At 38.4% G+C, this 14,840-nt stretch overlaps 1 protein-coding gene across 9 annotated transcripts in view; it reads right to left on the bottom strand.

Annotated features, from left to right (window-relative positions):
- Positions 1 to 14,840, bottom strand: part of PPP4R3B (protein phosphatase 4 regulatory subunit 3B) — a 67,656-nt gene that overhangs the window by 1,961 nt on the left and 50,855 nt on the right. For 7 of the 9 annotated variants that reach the window (XM_004369448.2, XM_023735037.1, XM_004369449.3 and 4 more), the window contains one exon: positions 13,512 to 13,714. The exons of 1 other annotated variant lie outside the window; for it this stretch is intronic. In XM_004369448.2, the coding sequence (XP_004369505.1) occupies positions 13,512 to 13,714 (203 nt within the window). Of the gene's footprint in view, positions 1 to 5,639; positions 7,258 to 13,511; positions 13,715 to 14,840 lie in introns of those variants that run through there. One more of the 9 variants, XM_023735043.1, reaches the window with a different exon arrangement.

Genomic DNA, 14,840 nt, shown 5'->3' with positions numbered 1-14,840 from the left:
GTCTACTGGGCACAGCATTTAGTTCAAACCGTTTAGACCTCTAGGGGGTAAACAAGCAAAACTGAAGTAATTCACTACTTTACACCCAAAGAACCCAGGCAGCTGGCACTAACATTTTACTAGAATATAACTGCGACACTAATATGAATAAACAAAAAAAGGCCTCCAAGCAGCTAGAGACACAGCTATCAGAAAGTCTGTGCAAAACAAAACTTACAAAATGGGCGTGTGGGAATCCTGCTGCTTTCTCAGCTTAACACATCGATTTCAGCAAAGCCGGGATGAGAAGAGGCAGCAGGGCTAACTTTAAGAATATAACGAGTGCAGTCTGACTGCCTGGCTTCCAAGTCTAATGCCACGACTCTGAGCTGCCAGACCGTGGGCAAGTGATTAAACTTCTCTCTGCCTTAGTCTCCTGTAAAACTGGTGTAGTAACACCACCTCACTGAACTACTTTGAAAATTAAAAACAATACATGGAAAGCACCTCGCACAGCGCTTAGTATGTAGTTAGGGTTCAATAATTGCTATTAGCTGCTATTACTATTATTACTATTATTTTTGTTATCTGGTTTTTAAGACAAGTTGCAAGAGAGGAGATAGAAGAAATAATCACAGCGTCAACAGGCACCAGTTTGACATTCACAAAGATGACAGTGAGTTAGCAAAAAAAAATTTAATCATGCTTTGGGTTATATGTCATAATGTATATACACTTTGGTCCCAAATAGTTAACACTTAAGACGATATTTTATTTAAGATTAATACTCTAGCTATCTGAAAAATTCAGCTACACAATTTAATTCTGAACTTTGTTATCTATACCATGTACATACACCCATAAACAAATTCATATACATTTAAAAAATCATGTTTACTATAAACAGAATAAAAATACAAAGTGTGAAATGTTGGAAGTAAAAAGGCCTGTAATCCAGAGATGTACCCTGTAAAGAATTTGACAGATTCCAGACTTAACATACATCTATAAATGTATTATTGTTTTTATAAATGAATCAGATTGCAATTATACCCACCCTTGCACAAATGTGTTCACTTGAAAACACATCACAGAGAGCGTTCCATGTCAGCACATACAGATCTATTTTCATTCCTTTTAACTGTTGTACTGTATTCCATAGTATGAATATACCATCACATACTTAAAGAATTCCCTGTAGGACATTTGGGGCTGTTTCCTCAGGGTGTTATACTGTCTTTTTAAAAATCTGTGTCTGATAATGGCTCTTCTCATTTATTAATGAAATTGATCATATTAAAAAAGAAAGACCTCAAATCAACAGCCTAAACCTACAGTTTGAGGAACTAGAAAGTGAAGAACAAACTAAGCCTGAATCTACCAGAAGAAAGGAAATAACAAAGATCAGAGCAGAAATAGATAAAATAGAAAACAGGGGGAAAAAAAAAAATAGAATCAACAAAATCAAAAGTTGGCTCTTTGAAGATCAATAAAAGTTACAAACCTTTAGCTAGACAGACAAGAAAAAAAGAGAAAAGATGCAAATAGCCAAAATAAGAAATGAAAGCGGAGACATTACAACTGACCCAACAGAAATAAAGAGAATTAGGATAGAACGCTACGGAAAACTGTACAGCAACAAACCAGACATCCTAGACGAAATGGGCAATTCTTAGAAGCACACAATCCGCCCAAACTAACTCAAGAGGACACAGAAAATCTCAACAGACCCGTAACAAGTGAAGAGATCGAATCAGTGATCAAAAACCTCACAACAAAAAAATGTCCTGGACCAGGTGGCTCCCCTGGGGAATTCTACCAAACATTTAGAGAAGAACTGATGTCAGTCCTGTTTAAACTCTTCCAAAAGATAGAGAAGGAAGGAATACTCCTGAGTTCATTCTGTGAGGCAAACATAACCCTGATACCCAAACAACGCACCACAAGAAAACTACAGGCCAATATCCCTTATGAACACAGATGCAAAAATCTTCAACAAAATACTAGCGAACAGAATCCAACAGCATATTAAAAGAGTCATACTATGACCAACAGGGTTTTATTCCAGAAATGCAGAGATGGTTCAATATTAGAAAACCAATCAACGTAATACACATCAACAGAAGAAAGGAAAAGAAACATGATCATCTCTATGAATGCAGAAAAATCATTTGATAAAATCCAACACTCTTTTCTTGATGAAAACCCTCAAGAAGACTGGAATAGAAGGGTAATTCTTCAATATGACTCAGGGCATACATGAAAAGCCAACAGCCTACATTATACTTAATGGAGAAAGATCAAACATTTTCCTCTTGAAATCGGGAACAAGACAAGGATGCTCTCACCACTTCAATTTAATAATGTATTAAAAATGCTAGCCAGAGCAATAAGACAAGAAATAAATGGTATCCAGACTGGAAAAAAAGAAGTAAAATTATCTCTACTCACGGATGAAATGATCCAATATATAGAAAATCACAAAGGGTCCACTAGAAAACTTCTAGCACTAATAGAGGAATTTAGCAAAGTTGCAGGGTACAAGGTCAACAAACAAAAATCAGTTGGGTTTCTATACACCAGCAATGAGAAATGTAGAAAGGAAATTAGGGAAACAATTCCATTTACAATAGCATCTAAGAGAATAAAATATCTACCAATAAATTTAACCAGGGATGTGAAGGACTTACACAATGACAATCATAAAATACTGCTGAAAAAGATTAAAGATGACTTAAATAAATAGAAGATGTTCCATGTTTGTGGACTGGAAGACTTAAATGTCAATATTATCTATAGCGATCTATAGATTCAATGCAATCATGATCAAAATTCCAACGGCCTTCTTTACAGAAATGGAAAAACCAATCTTCAACTTTATATGGAATGGCAAGAGACCCTGAATAACAAAGAATGTTGAAAGAGAATAAAGTAGGAGGATTCACACTTCCGATTTTAAAACATATTATACATGGGCCTAATAATATGCTTAGTGCTTCTGTTCTACCTCCTAGTTTGCTGTGTAGTGCCTGGTTCTTTAAAGTCTGTAAGCGGTCATTCAAGGTACAACAATTGGTCTCTATTCACCTGGAGCAACAGAGGAAGAAGGAGAGTCAGGAAGAGAAGGAAATGGAATTTGTGACTACCTGCCTCCATGAACAGCTGCCTCCTTTTGCCATGAGAGCAGAAGAACTGGGTGGTGCCTGGCTACCATGACTGAACATTTTGATGAAAGATTCTATAGAATAATCCTGACCAAAAGGGGGAAAAACTCAGAACAGAATTCAGTATCTCATGAACTCCAGACTTTCTGGAGCCACAGATGCTGGATGAACCCTGAAACTACTATCCTGAGATAACTTTTAAACCTTAAACCAAAAATATCCCCTGAAGTCTTCTTAAAACCAAACAATAGTTTAGCTTAACTAGTAAAGAATGTCTGCCTTGAGCACTATGCTCTTTTAAGAGCTATTATATTGGATTGAGGGGCATGGTGGCACAGTGGTTAAGTGCTTGGCTGCCAACCTAAAGGTTGGTGGTTCAAACATCAAATTGGCAACAGTAACTCAAAAGATTACATAGGAAATTTAGGGAGCAGAGAGTTTACGTTAATGAGGGAGGGACAACTTGGAAAAGGAGGGTGAGAATGGTTGTACAACTCAAAGAACGTAATCACTGTCACTGAACTATACATGTAGAAACTGCTGAATTGGTGTATTTTTGCTGTGTATATTCTCAACAGCAAAAATAAATCATGTAAAACAAATGAAAATAAAAAGAAACAACATACTGAGAACCATCTTTGTATATGGAATATCACATAGATACGTTAAACTCTAAAGGCTTTAAATCTGTATTCACAAGTAAAATTCGTGTGTAGTTTTTTTTAATAGTACTTCTTCTTAAAGCATTACATATGTATAATCAGAAGATAAGCTCATGGTGGCGAAGCTTCCACTCTCTCCCGAAACCTCCGTATACTGAAAGTAGTTTTAAAAGGTATATACCAACAAAGACCAAAACAAACACACACACACACCAGCAGGAGAGGAGAAAATAGCAGATAAAAGCTGTCAAAACATTTGTGGAAGAGAAAAATCAGAGACAAGGTAATTCATTTAGCAGAGGAGGATGCCAAGAACGAAGTACTTGCAGGGGGAGAGAGAAATGGGAAACAAATGAGAACCAAACTGATTTGCCCTAAAGAACCCCAGGAAAGACCAAGAAGTAAACACACCAGACACTGGGGGAGGGCAGGAAGACACAGGGATGTCAGTAAGACAGACAACTGGGTTCTCCCTCCTACCCTCTATGACGGCCAGGAGGTTCCTGCTCCACCAGCACCGTCCACCACCAACCGACTACAGAAAATGAACCAGAAAGACTCTGCAGTGCGGGACCTCAGATATAGTAAAGGGCAGGCAAGGGGCCAGGTGGAAAAGAAATACAATCCTAAGAATAAATTTAAATTCTGCATACTGAGCAGAGACCCCCTTGCCCCCATCCCAGGCTGTCTACCCTGTCCAGGTTTTCAGAGCACCAACAGCCAAGCTTATTCAGCCTAGCTGCTCCCGAAACGTCTAAACTAGACGGCTGAACAGGAAAAAAACTACAGACAGCTAAAATCCCTGAAAAAGGCAGAGCACTGCTCTAGTCTGCTACATAAAGGCCACATCGATAGGCCCTGCTCATTCTGTTTTTTAACTGCTTCATTTTTTTTACTGAGACACAATTCACAAGCTGTAAAATTCACCTTTTTTAAGTGCACAATTCAGTGGCTTTTAGTATACTCACAAAGTGGTATAACTCACCACTACCTACTAATCCCAGAACATGTTCATCACCCTTCCCCAAAGAAAGATGCTGTACCCAAACCTCGTACCCATTAGCAGTCATTCCCCATTCCTCCCTCCAGCTCCTGGCAACCATTAATCTACTTTGTTTCTATGGATTTGCTTATTCCAGACACAAATGGAATCATAAAATACAAGACCTTCTGTGTCTCGCTTTTTTCACTTAGCATGTTTTTAAGGTTCATGTATGTTATAACATGTATCAGTACTTCATTCCTTTCTATGGCCGAGTACTGTTCCTTTGTATAGATGTACCACATTTTATTTATCCATTCATCCAGTGATGGACACTTAGGGTTTCTCCACTTTTTGGCTATTACAGATAATACTATTAACATTCATGTACAAGTTTTGCTTTCAATTCTCCTGGGAGTGAAATTGCTAGGTCACATGGTAACTCAGATGTTTAACTTTTTGGAGAACTGCCAGACTGTATTCCAAAGTGGCTGCACCATGTTACATTTCTACCAGCAAGGTACGGATGTTCCAATTTCCCCACGTCCTTGTAACATTCGCTATGGCTTGCTTTCTGATTACAGCAACCCTAGTGGGTGTGAAGCAGTAACTCATTGTGGTTTTGATTTGCATTTCTTCTTTGGAGAAACGTCTATTCAAGTCCTTTGCCCGTTTTTAAATTGGGTTATCGTTATGAGTTATTTATATATTCTAGATATCAGTCCCTTATCAGATATATGATTTATAAATATTCTCTCGCATTCTGTAGGGTTTTCTTTTCACTTTCTTGATAGTGTCCTTTGAAGCACAATTTTTAAAAACATTTCCATGAAGCCCAATTTATCTTTTTTTTTTTCTTTTGTTGGTTGTGCTTTGCCGTCTTAGAATCGCTGCCTAATCCAACGTCAGGAAGATTCACAACTGTTTTCATCCATTTTGAGTTAAATTCTGTATATGATGTGAGACAGGAATCCAACATCATTCTGCTGCGTGTAGGACATCCAGCTGGCCTAGCACTGCCTGTTGAAATGGCTATTCATTCTTCGTTCTTGGCACCCTTGTTGAAAACCTGCCTCATTTTTTAATATGAAAGAAAATCTAAAGCTCACTATGACACTTGAAGGTGTCCATTATGAAAGAAGGGGTCAAACCAATGGTAACAACAAAAACCCACGCAAAGACTACAACACTGTTTTTAAAAACCAACCAACCAATAAACTGACAAATTACAACCAAGCAGAGCTGGAGTACGGAAGGAAGTTTCAAAATTTGGCAACTGTAATGCATTATGTTAATAAAGCTAAGAATCATTCCTTAATCAAAGAAATAAGGACTAGGTAGATCGCCCCTAAACACGATTTTTGGTGACTTTTAAAAAATCACAGGAAAAAGTGACAGGTTTTCCAGCTAATTCCCAACTGTTACAGCTTTCACTTCTTTATCTCTCCTGACTGCCTTGGCCAATACCCCAGAGCAATGGTTCAACAGCAACAGGAAGGTGGCAGGCTGTCTTTAGAGGGAATATTTCTAATACCCTCACAGAGCTAGCTTTCAGCATGAGACATATGTATCATTTTAAGAAATTATGCATTTATTCCTATTTTACTGAGTGGTTATATTTAGAAATAATTACCAAAATTATGATGAGCATTCTACACAGAAATACACATGGGAAATAACATATGCAGAAGGTCATGGACTATGACAAAGATTATAACCGCAAAAAACTGGAAAAAACGTCCATGTCCATCAGTAGGGCTAGTTATAAATTAAAGGTTATTCTTACACTGTAATACTATGCAAAAAGATTTTTATGTCCTGATATGGAAAGCGTGCCAGAATAAATTTTAGAGAAAAAGATGCAGGGTTTTCTTTGGTGAATATGCGGCAAAAGAAGTGTTTATTTTAAGCATCCGCTGATCTCATTCAGACCTTCTAAGTATTTTTTTCTCCTAGTAAACGCACATGTTTTCCACCTATACAACTAAAGTAGTATTTTGCATCTTTACAGCATGCTCATCTTTTAAAAAGTATTTCTGGTAGCACATTAGAGCTTTAGGATGCCTTGCAAAGGAAAACAAAGGCGAACAAGTTCCCACCTGGTCTATTTAATTTTCTTTAGAACCAATCAAGTTGACCGAAGTAATCCAAACTGATGGTGAAGCTGATAAACTAAAAGGCCACTGGCTAGGAAGAGCTTTCCACCACGGAGAAACGGAGAAACGCAGCTGGTTTGTGGACGACGACTTAGAGTCAATCAGATCAGTGCTCCCCTTCTGTGAACCCCATCTTGCCGAATTTCAAACGCTGTTACAGTGTGAGCAAGTACTTTGTTTTCCAAGAAACACCGGTTTTCTCTCCACTCTCCCAAAAGATGCAGAACAGATGCATTCAAGTTTCTATTAGTGTCAAAAAGGGTGAAAAATGTGCTTCTGTTTGTACTTGATTCTGCTCATTCTTAATAAAGTATCTGTAAGGATAATAAAATAAAAACTCAAGGGAACACCCCAGAAAAGAGAACAAGGAGACAATGAAATGAGTAACAGGAGAGAAAAATTATAAAAATTGTCAGATCACTCCAGAAGGCCCAACATCCAAAGAGTAAGTTATAGAAAAAGAGCATAAACTTTCCCCAAACTAAAAGATATAACTATTTAGCTGAGAATGACCAAAAGCATATCATCATAAAATTTCAGAATACAGAGATAAATCCTAAATGTATCCAGGAAGAAGAGAATAAAATCACATACAAAAGATCAGGGATAAGAATATCTCTGTACTTCTTGACTTTTTTTTTTTTTAATTGTACTTCAGGTGAAGGTTTACAGAAGAAATAGTTTCACATGAAACAGTACTACACATATTGTTTTATGACATTGGTTAACAACCCCATGACATGTCAACCCTCTCCCTTCTCGACCTTTTTTTTTTTTTGGTGAAAATATACACAGCCGAAGATATACCATCTCAAAAATTTCTACATGCACAGTTCAGTGACATGGACTACGCTCTTCCAATTGTGCTGCTATTCTCACTTTAGATCAAGGTTTACAGAACAAAATAGTTTCTCATTTAACAGTTAGTACACGTTGCCCTATGAGAACGGTTAACAACCTCACAACGCATCAACACTAACCTTACTCAATGTTGGGTTCCCTATCACCAGCTTTCCTGTCCCCTTCTGCCTTCTGGCCCTTGTCCCTGGACTGCTGTGCCTCATTAGTTCCATTTGGTTTTATGGGGCTGTCCACTCCCTGGCTGAATGGTGAACCTTGGAAGTGACTTCACCACTGAGCTAAAAGGGTGTCTGGGGGCCATACTCTCAGGGTTTCTCCAGTCTCTGTCAGGCCAGTAAATCTGGTCTTTTTCGTGTGAGTTAGAATTTTCTTCTACATACTTCTCCAGCTCTGTCCAGAACCCTCTGTTGTGATCCCGGTCAGACCAGTCAGTGGTGGTAGCCGGGCACCATCTAGCTGTGCTGGACTCAGTCTGGTGGAGGCCTTGGTAGCTGTGGACAATTAGTCCTTTGGACTAGTTTTTTCTCCTTGTATCCTGTTCTCTTCATTCTCCCTTGCTCCCGAAGGGATGAGACCAGAGGGGTATCTTAGATGGCTGCTCACAGGCTTTTAAAGACCCCAGACGCTACTCACCAAGGTAGAATGTAGAACATTGTCTTTATAAACTGTGTTATGCCAACTGAGCTAGCTGTTCCCCGAGACCATGGTCCCCACAGCCCTCCGCCCAGCAATTCAGTCCCTCAGGGAGTTTGGATGTGTCTATGGAGCTTCCATGACCTTTCCTTGTACAAGTTGTACTGGTTTCCCCAGTATTGTGTACTGTCTCACCCTTCACCCAAGATACCACTTATCTATTGCCTATTTAGTATTCCTCCCCACCCCGGTAACCAACAAAGATTGTTACTTTTTGTGTGTGAACTTTTTCATGGGTTTTTACAATAGAGGTCTCAAACAATATTTGTCCCTTTGTGATTGACTTATTTCACTCAGCATAATGTCCTCCAGTTTCATCCATGTTATGAGATGGTTCACAGACTCATCATTGTTCTTTCTCATTGCACAGTACTCCACTGTGTGTATGTACCATGGTTTGTTTATCCACTCATCTGCTGATGGGCATCTAGGTTGCTTCCATCGTTTTGCTATTGTGAACAATGCTGCCATGAACATAGGTGTGAATATGTCTATTCGAGTGAGGACTCTTATTTCTCTAGGATATATTCCTAGGAGAGCGGGACTGCTGGATCGAATGGTATGTCTATTTCTAGCTTTCTGAGGAAGCGCCATATCATTTTCCAAAATGGTTGTATCATTTTGCATTCCCACCAGCAGTGCGTAAGAGTTCCGATCTCCCCGTAGCCTCTCCAACACTTGTTATTTCCAGTGTTTTTGATACGTGCCAGTAATGCCGGGGTGAGATGGTATCTCACTGTGGTTTTAATTTGCATTTCTCTAATGGCTAGTGATTCCAAGTATTTCCTCATGTGTCTGTTGGCCGCCTGAATGTCTTCTTTGGTGAAGTGTCTGTTCATTTCCTTTGCCCATTTTTTAATAGAATTATTTGTCTTTTTGTTGTAGAGGTGTTGGATTGTCTTGTAGATTATGGAGATTAAACCTTTGTCTGACTTGTACTGTCCAAAAACTTTTTTCCCAGTCTGTAGGTTCTCTTTTTACTCTTTGATGAAGTCTTTTGAAGAGCACAGGTGTTTGATTTTTAGAAGATCCCAGTTATCTAACTTATCTTCTGGGGTTTGTATGTTGATGGTTATGGTTTGTATCCTGTTAATGCCGTGTATTAAGGTCTGTAGTGATGATCCTATTTTTTCTTCTATGAACTTTATAGTTTTTGGATTTAGGTCTTTGATCCATTTTGAATTAGTTTTTGTATATGGTGTGAGGTATGGATCCTGTTTCATTTTTTTGCAGATGGATATCCAGTTTTGCCAGCACCATTTGTTAAAAAGACTGTCTTTTCCCCATTTGATGGACTTTGGGCCCTTGTCGAAGATCAGGTGACCATAGGTGGATGGACTTACATCTGGGTTCTCAATTCTGTTCCAATGGTCAATGTATCTGTCGTTGTACCAGTACCAGGCTGTTTTGACTACCGTAGCTGTATAGTAGGTTCTGAGGTCAGATAGTGTGAGTCCTCCAACTTTCTTCTTCTTCTTCAGTAGTGCTTTACTTATTCGGGGCTTCTTCCCTTTCCATATAAAGTTAATGATTAGTTTTTCCATCTCTTTGAAGAATGTTGTTGGTATTTGGATCGGGATTGCGCTGTATTTGTAAATTGCGTTGGGTAGAACTGTCATTTTCACAATGTTGAGTCTACCTATCCATGAGCATGGTATGTTTTTCCATTTATGTAGATCCCTTTGGGTTTCTTGCAGTAGTGTTTTGTAGTTTTCTCTGTATAGGTCTTTTACATCCCTGGTCAGATTTATTCCTAAGCATTTTATTTTTTTAGGGGCTATTATAAATGGTATTGTTTTCCTGATTTTTCACTGGTCTCCTTATTGGTGTATAGGAATCCAACTGGTTTTTGAATGTTTCTCTTGGATCCTGCTACTCTGCTGAATCTTTCTATTAGTTCCAGTAGATTTCTCATGGAGTCTTTAGGGTTTTCTATGCATAGTATCATATCATCTGCAAACAGGGACAGTTTAACTTCTTCATTACCAATTTGGATGCCCTTGATTTCTTTTTCTTGCCTTATTGCTGTAGCTAGAACTTCCAGCACAATGTTAAATAGGAGTGTTGATAAAGGGCATCCTTGTCTTGTTCCTGTTTTCAAGGGGAATGTTTTCAGCGTCTCTCCATTAAGAATGGTGTTGTCCACTGGTTTTGCATAGATGTCCTTTATTAGGTTGAGAAATTTCCCTTCTATACCTATTTTATTGAGTTTTTATCAGGAATGGGTGTTGGACTTTGTCGAATGCTTTTTCTGTGTCAACTGAGATGATCATGTGATTCTCTTCTTTCCTTTTATTTATGTGGTGGATTAAGTTGATTGATTTTCTAATGTTGAACCATCCTTGCACACCTGGTACGAATCTTACTTGGTCGTGGTGTATTATTTTTTTGATATGATGCTGAATTCTATTGGCTAGAATTTTGTTAAGAATTTTTGCATCTATATTCATGAGAGATACTGGTAATTTTCTTTTTTGTGGCGTCTTTGCCTGGTTTTGGTATCAGCGTTATGCTGGCTTCATAAAATGAATTTGGAAGTGTTGCTTCCTTTTCTATGCTTGGAAATAGCTTGAGTAGTACCGGTACAAGCTCTCCTGTAAATGTTTTGTAGAATTCTCCAATGAAGCCATCCGGGCCGGGGCTTTTTTTTGTTGGGAGTTTTTATTACCTTTTCGATCTCTTTTCTTGTTATGGGTCTGTTCAGATTTTCAACATCACTTTGTTGACTTCTTGACATTTTTGAGAGAAAATTATTTCCAATCTGGTTCTACATTCAGTTAGACTGTCAATCAGGCATGAGGACAGAATCAAGCCATTGTCATACACGCAAGGCCTCAAATTTGACCTCTTACGGATTTTTTCTCAGTAAACTACTAGAGGAGATGCTCCACCAGAATGAGAGAGAACATGAAGAAAGAGAACAGAGACACGGGATCCTGATATAGAATGGAACAAGAAAGGAGAGAGACAAGAGACAGTCCTAGTATGCCAGCTGAGGAAGCCTCCAGGTGACAGGTGGGCAGCAGATCTAGAGAGCAGCAGCCTAAACTGGAACAGGACGGTAGACCGTTCATAGAGGAGAACAAGAGAGCCGCGCCAAGGAGGAGACTGTGTGCCAACTAACCTGAGATGTACTGCAAGAATTAGCAAGGGGCACATATCTACTGGAACAAATGAGAGAACTAAGGCAATTATTCTAGAAAAAGCAAAAACTTATAAAGAACTCAATAAACAATATACTGACATTATGACTATACAATTATCAAATACTGTTGTAACCAAAAATTGTACTACAAGAAGAGGGAGGAATGAGGGTGAGGATGTGGGAAGGGATACTCACCTGTGCACATCTACCACAACACAAATCTAATGAATTATGGCTAAGCTTGGTAAAGAAACACAGCAGCATTAGCATGTGATCTAGAAAGAGAAGCAGAAGCTAGAAGAGCTCAGACTTGTCTCTGTGGAAAAGAACAGAGGACTGATTTTTCCTTTCAATATAAATTTGCCTTGCAGTACTATTCAACTTTTGAAAGAAAATGCATATATTGCTTAAAAAAAAAAAGCTAACATTTATTAAGAGGTGCCCATCAGTGATCTCAGTTCTTTACGTACGTTAAATAACTGAATCTTCACACCAAGCCTACGAAGTAGGTGCTGTATTTCATGCCCATGTAAAATGAGAAAACTAAGGCCCAGAGAGATTCAGTAACTTACTCAAGGTCAAACAGCTGGGAAGAGGCAGTGCCAAGACTGAACCCAAACTATATAAACTCCACAGCACATATTCATAATACAGTGTCACGATATTACACTAAATCGCCCTATCAGAAAATGAAAATTAATTTTAAAATTTGCTAGTTAAAAACATAAAGTGTTTCTAACAACTGACAGAAGAATCCCATTGAAAAATACGATTTCTGTGATCTTTAGCCAAGAGCCTGCCTAATGCCTAAGTACAATACTGAATAAAAGTCTGACATTCTGTAAAACATGACACTCAGACCTACACTCAGTGTTTGGAACGAGCGGTGCCCCTTCAGGTACGTCCCCACGGCTATGGCATTCCCCTCCTCCTGTCCTTCTACCCTGACACAAACAGCTGTTCTATACTTGGGTCTTCTTGTTTTAAGCCACTCTTTTTTGGGAAAAAGGATGGTTACATACAACAATAAAAAATGGAAATGAACAAGTAAAAAGTTCCATAAAGAATTTAAACTTGCTTATAAAAGAAAAAGTAACCAGTGGGAAACGTAGATGCTATGAGAATAACTAACGATTCAATTCATGTTAAGAAAAATGTTAAGGAACCAGTTAAAAAAGGCAGGACTATGAACAGGTAACTCACACAACAGCAAATTCAAGAAGCTAAGATTCAACCCTACTGATAATAAAGAACACACAACTGGGAATGAGATAGTATACACTGTCTCCCCTACCTGACTGGCAAAGATTAAAAGTAATTATAACAACCCTGGCAAAGCTGCAGTGAGCCGAGCACACTCATACAGTGCCTGTGGGATTATAAACTGGTACAGCCTTTCTGGAGAGAAATGACAGTGTGTGGGAAGGCATTCATGCCCTATCTATCCAAGAAATACATTAAAACGCACCACCACCACCAGTCATATTAATAAGAAGTCAGGTAGAACTTAACTGCTCCGAAACAGAATGAGGGCGGAGGAAGCCATCCTCACAGAAGTTACGATACAGCTAAGTAAAGGAAATCCTATGGTCATCAGTAACATTTTAATACGACAGAAAAATTCTTATAATAATAAATAAGTACACGATACAAAACCATGTTTATAGAAGGATCTAAATTACTTGCGAGATAAACAATCCCAAAGACCTGAAGAAAAATCAATAAAATGTTAGCAGTCATGTTCTCTGATGATAATGTAATTTTTTCTTCTTTAAAATTGCTTTTATTACCCAAATTTTCTTCAGTAAACAGGAAACAATTTTATAGGTAAAAAAGAGCAAAGCTTGTTTGTAGTGCTGTTTCACATACCTTGGTGGCTGTTACTGACGCAGCCAGATTTGTGGTTTTGGAAGAAGATCCATTAGAACTTGCTGGTGATGTTTGAGCCACTACAGATTTACTGTTCGTACTGTTTGTTCCATTAGCAGCACTGGCGGAGTGGGAGAAAGTAAATTTGAAGCCACCAGAAGACGTCCTTTTGGGGAGGTTTTCCTTGTCTTCACTTTCCTTTGCTAAAGTAAAAGTAAAATTTTGAACCTCTATCAATATATACTAACTCAAAGCATCTGAAAAGGACAATAATGTTAAAATTTATAAAACACTGCTTCTGCTTTCTAAGAGCTGAAAGAGTAGAGCATGATGTGTACAGCGACGTCTTTATTAGCTGGAATCTTAGAAATCTCACGGTTACAACGGACCTGAATAATCATCCCACAGAAGTAGCCCCCAATGCCAGAATCCCACGGGGCCGGACCTAGGGGACACTCCCAAAGACTCATCAGCTGTCTGACTGCCTTTTAATGTCTCCCTGCAGCTTCCATTCACTGACCCTCCACTTCTATACTTCTTGTAACTTCACCTCTCCCACAAATTGACATTTCAAATGTCTACAGACAATGATCATGCCTACAGTCGTTTATTCCTGGAATATTCCAGGCTCCTTTATCTGTTTCTTATATGTCTTAGGTGTCCGATCCCCTTTATTATCTGGTTGCTATTATTATTTCTATATGACTCTTAACAGTGTGGCATCCCAACTGGATGTAGTACTTCAAGTATGGCCTTACTGACTCTTCTGACAGTAGTAAGGGCAGTGGCTATGAGGAGTAACGGCAGAAGAACGTGACCATGGAGATGCCTTACTCCTTCGAACATTTTAATTGACTTATTTGCTCCCTCAGGCTCAAGCACACAGAATCTACGGCATTAACGAGTGAGGCTAGAAACAGTTTCGGGGAAAATGTAATAAATGAAACGGTACTAATGAGAACTGCCTTTGGAAAATTTCACATTCAAAATCATAGACTTATATAAAGTTCAGGAAATGTTCTTGTCTTTCAAACTATAAATTTTGATTAAATATTTAAGATGATATACGCAGGGCAATATTCCAATAATGATAATTATTCAGGCCATATATAATTAAAGAGATTAGTTCTTTTGAAAAATACTACTGAGATATTTAGTTTTACAAAACAAGTTAAACATATTTGAAAGCCAGGAGGAGAAATTTTACTTCTCTTCTCCTGACACATCTTTATGCAAATTTTATATGATCTGAAAACTCCCAAGAGCAAAGTTACTTCTCTGAGCTCGGCTTCCTCAGCTCTAAAAGGCAGTAAGCAGGGTGCTGCGGAA

This window comes from Trichechus manatus, unplaced genomic scaffold (genome assembly GCF_000243295.1).
Source record: "Trichechus manatus latirostris isolate Lorelei unplaced genomic scaffold, TriManLat1.0 scaffold00005, whole genome shotgun sequence".
Lineage (NCBI taxonomy): Eukaryota > Metazoa > Chordata > Mammalia > Sirenia > Trichechidae > Trichechus > Trichechus manatus.
The sequence above is the reverse complement of the archived record's forward strand: the minus strand, read 5'-3'. Positions and strand labels throughout refer to the sequence as shown.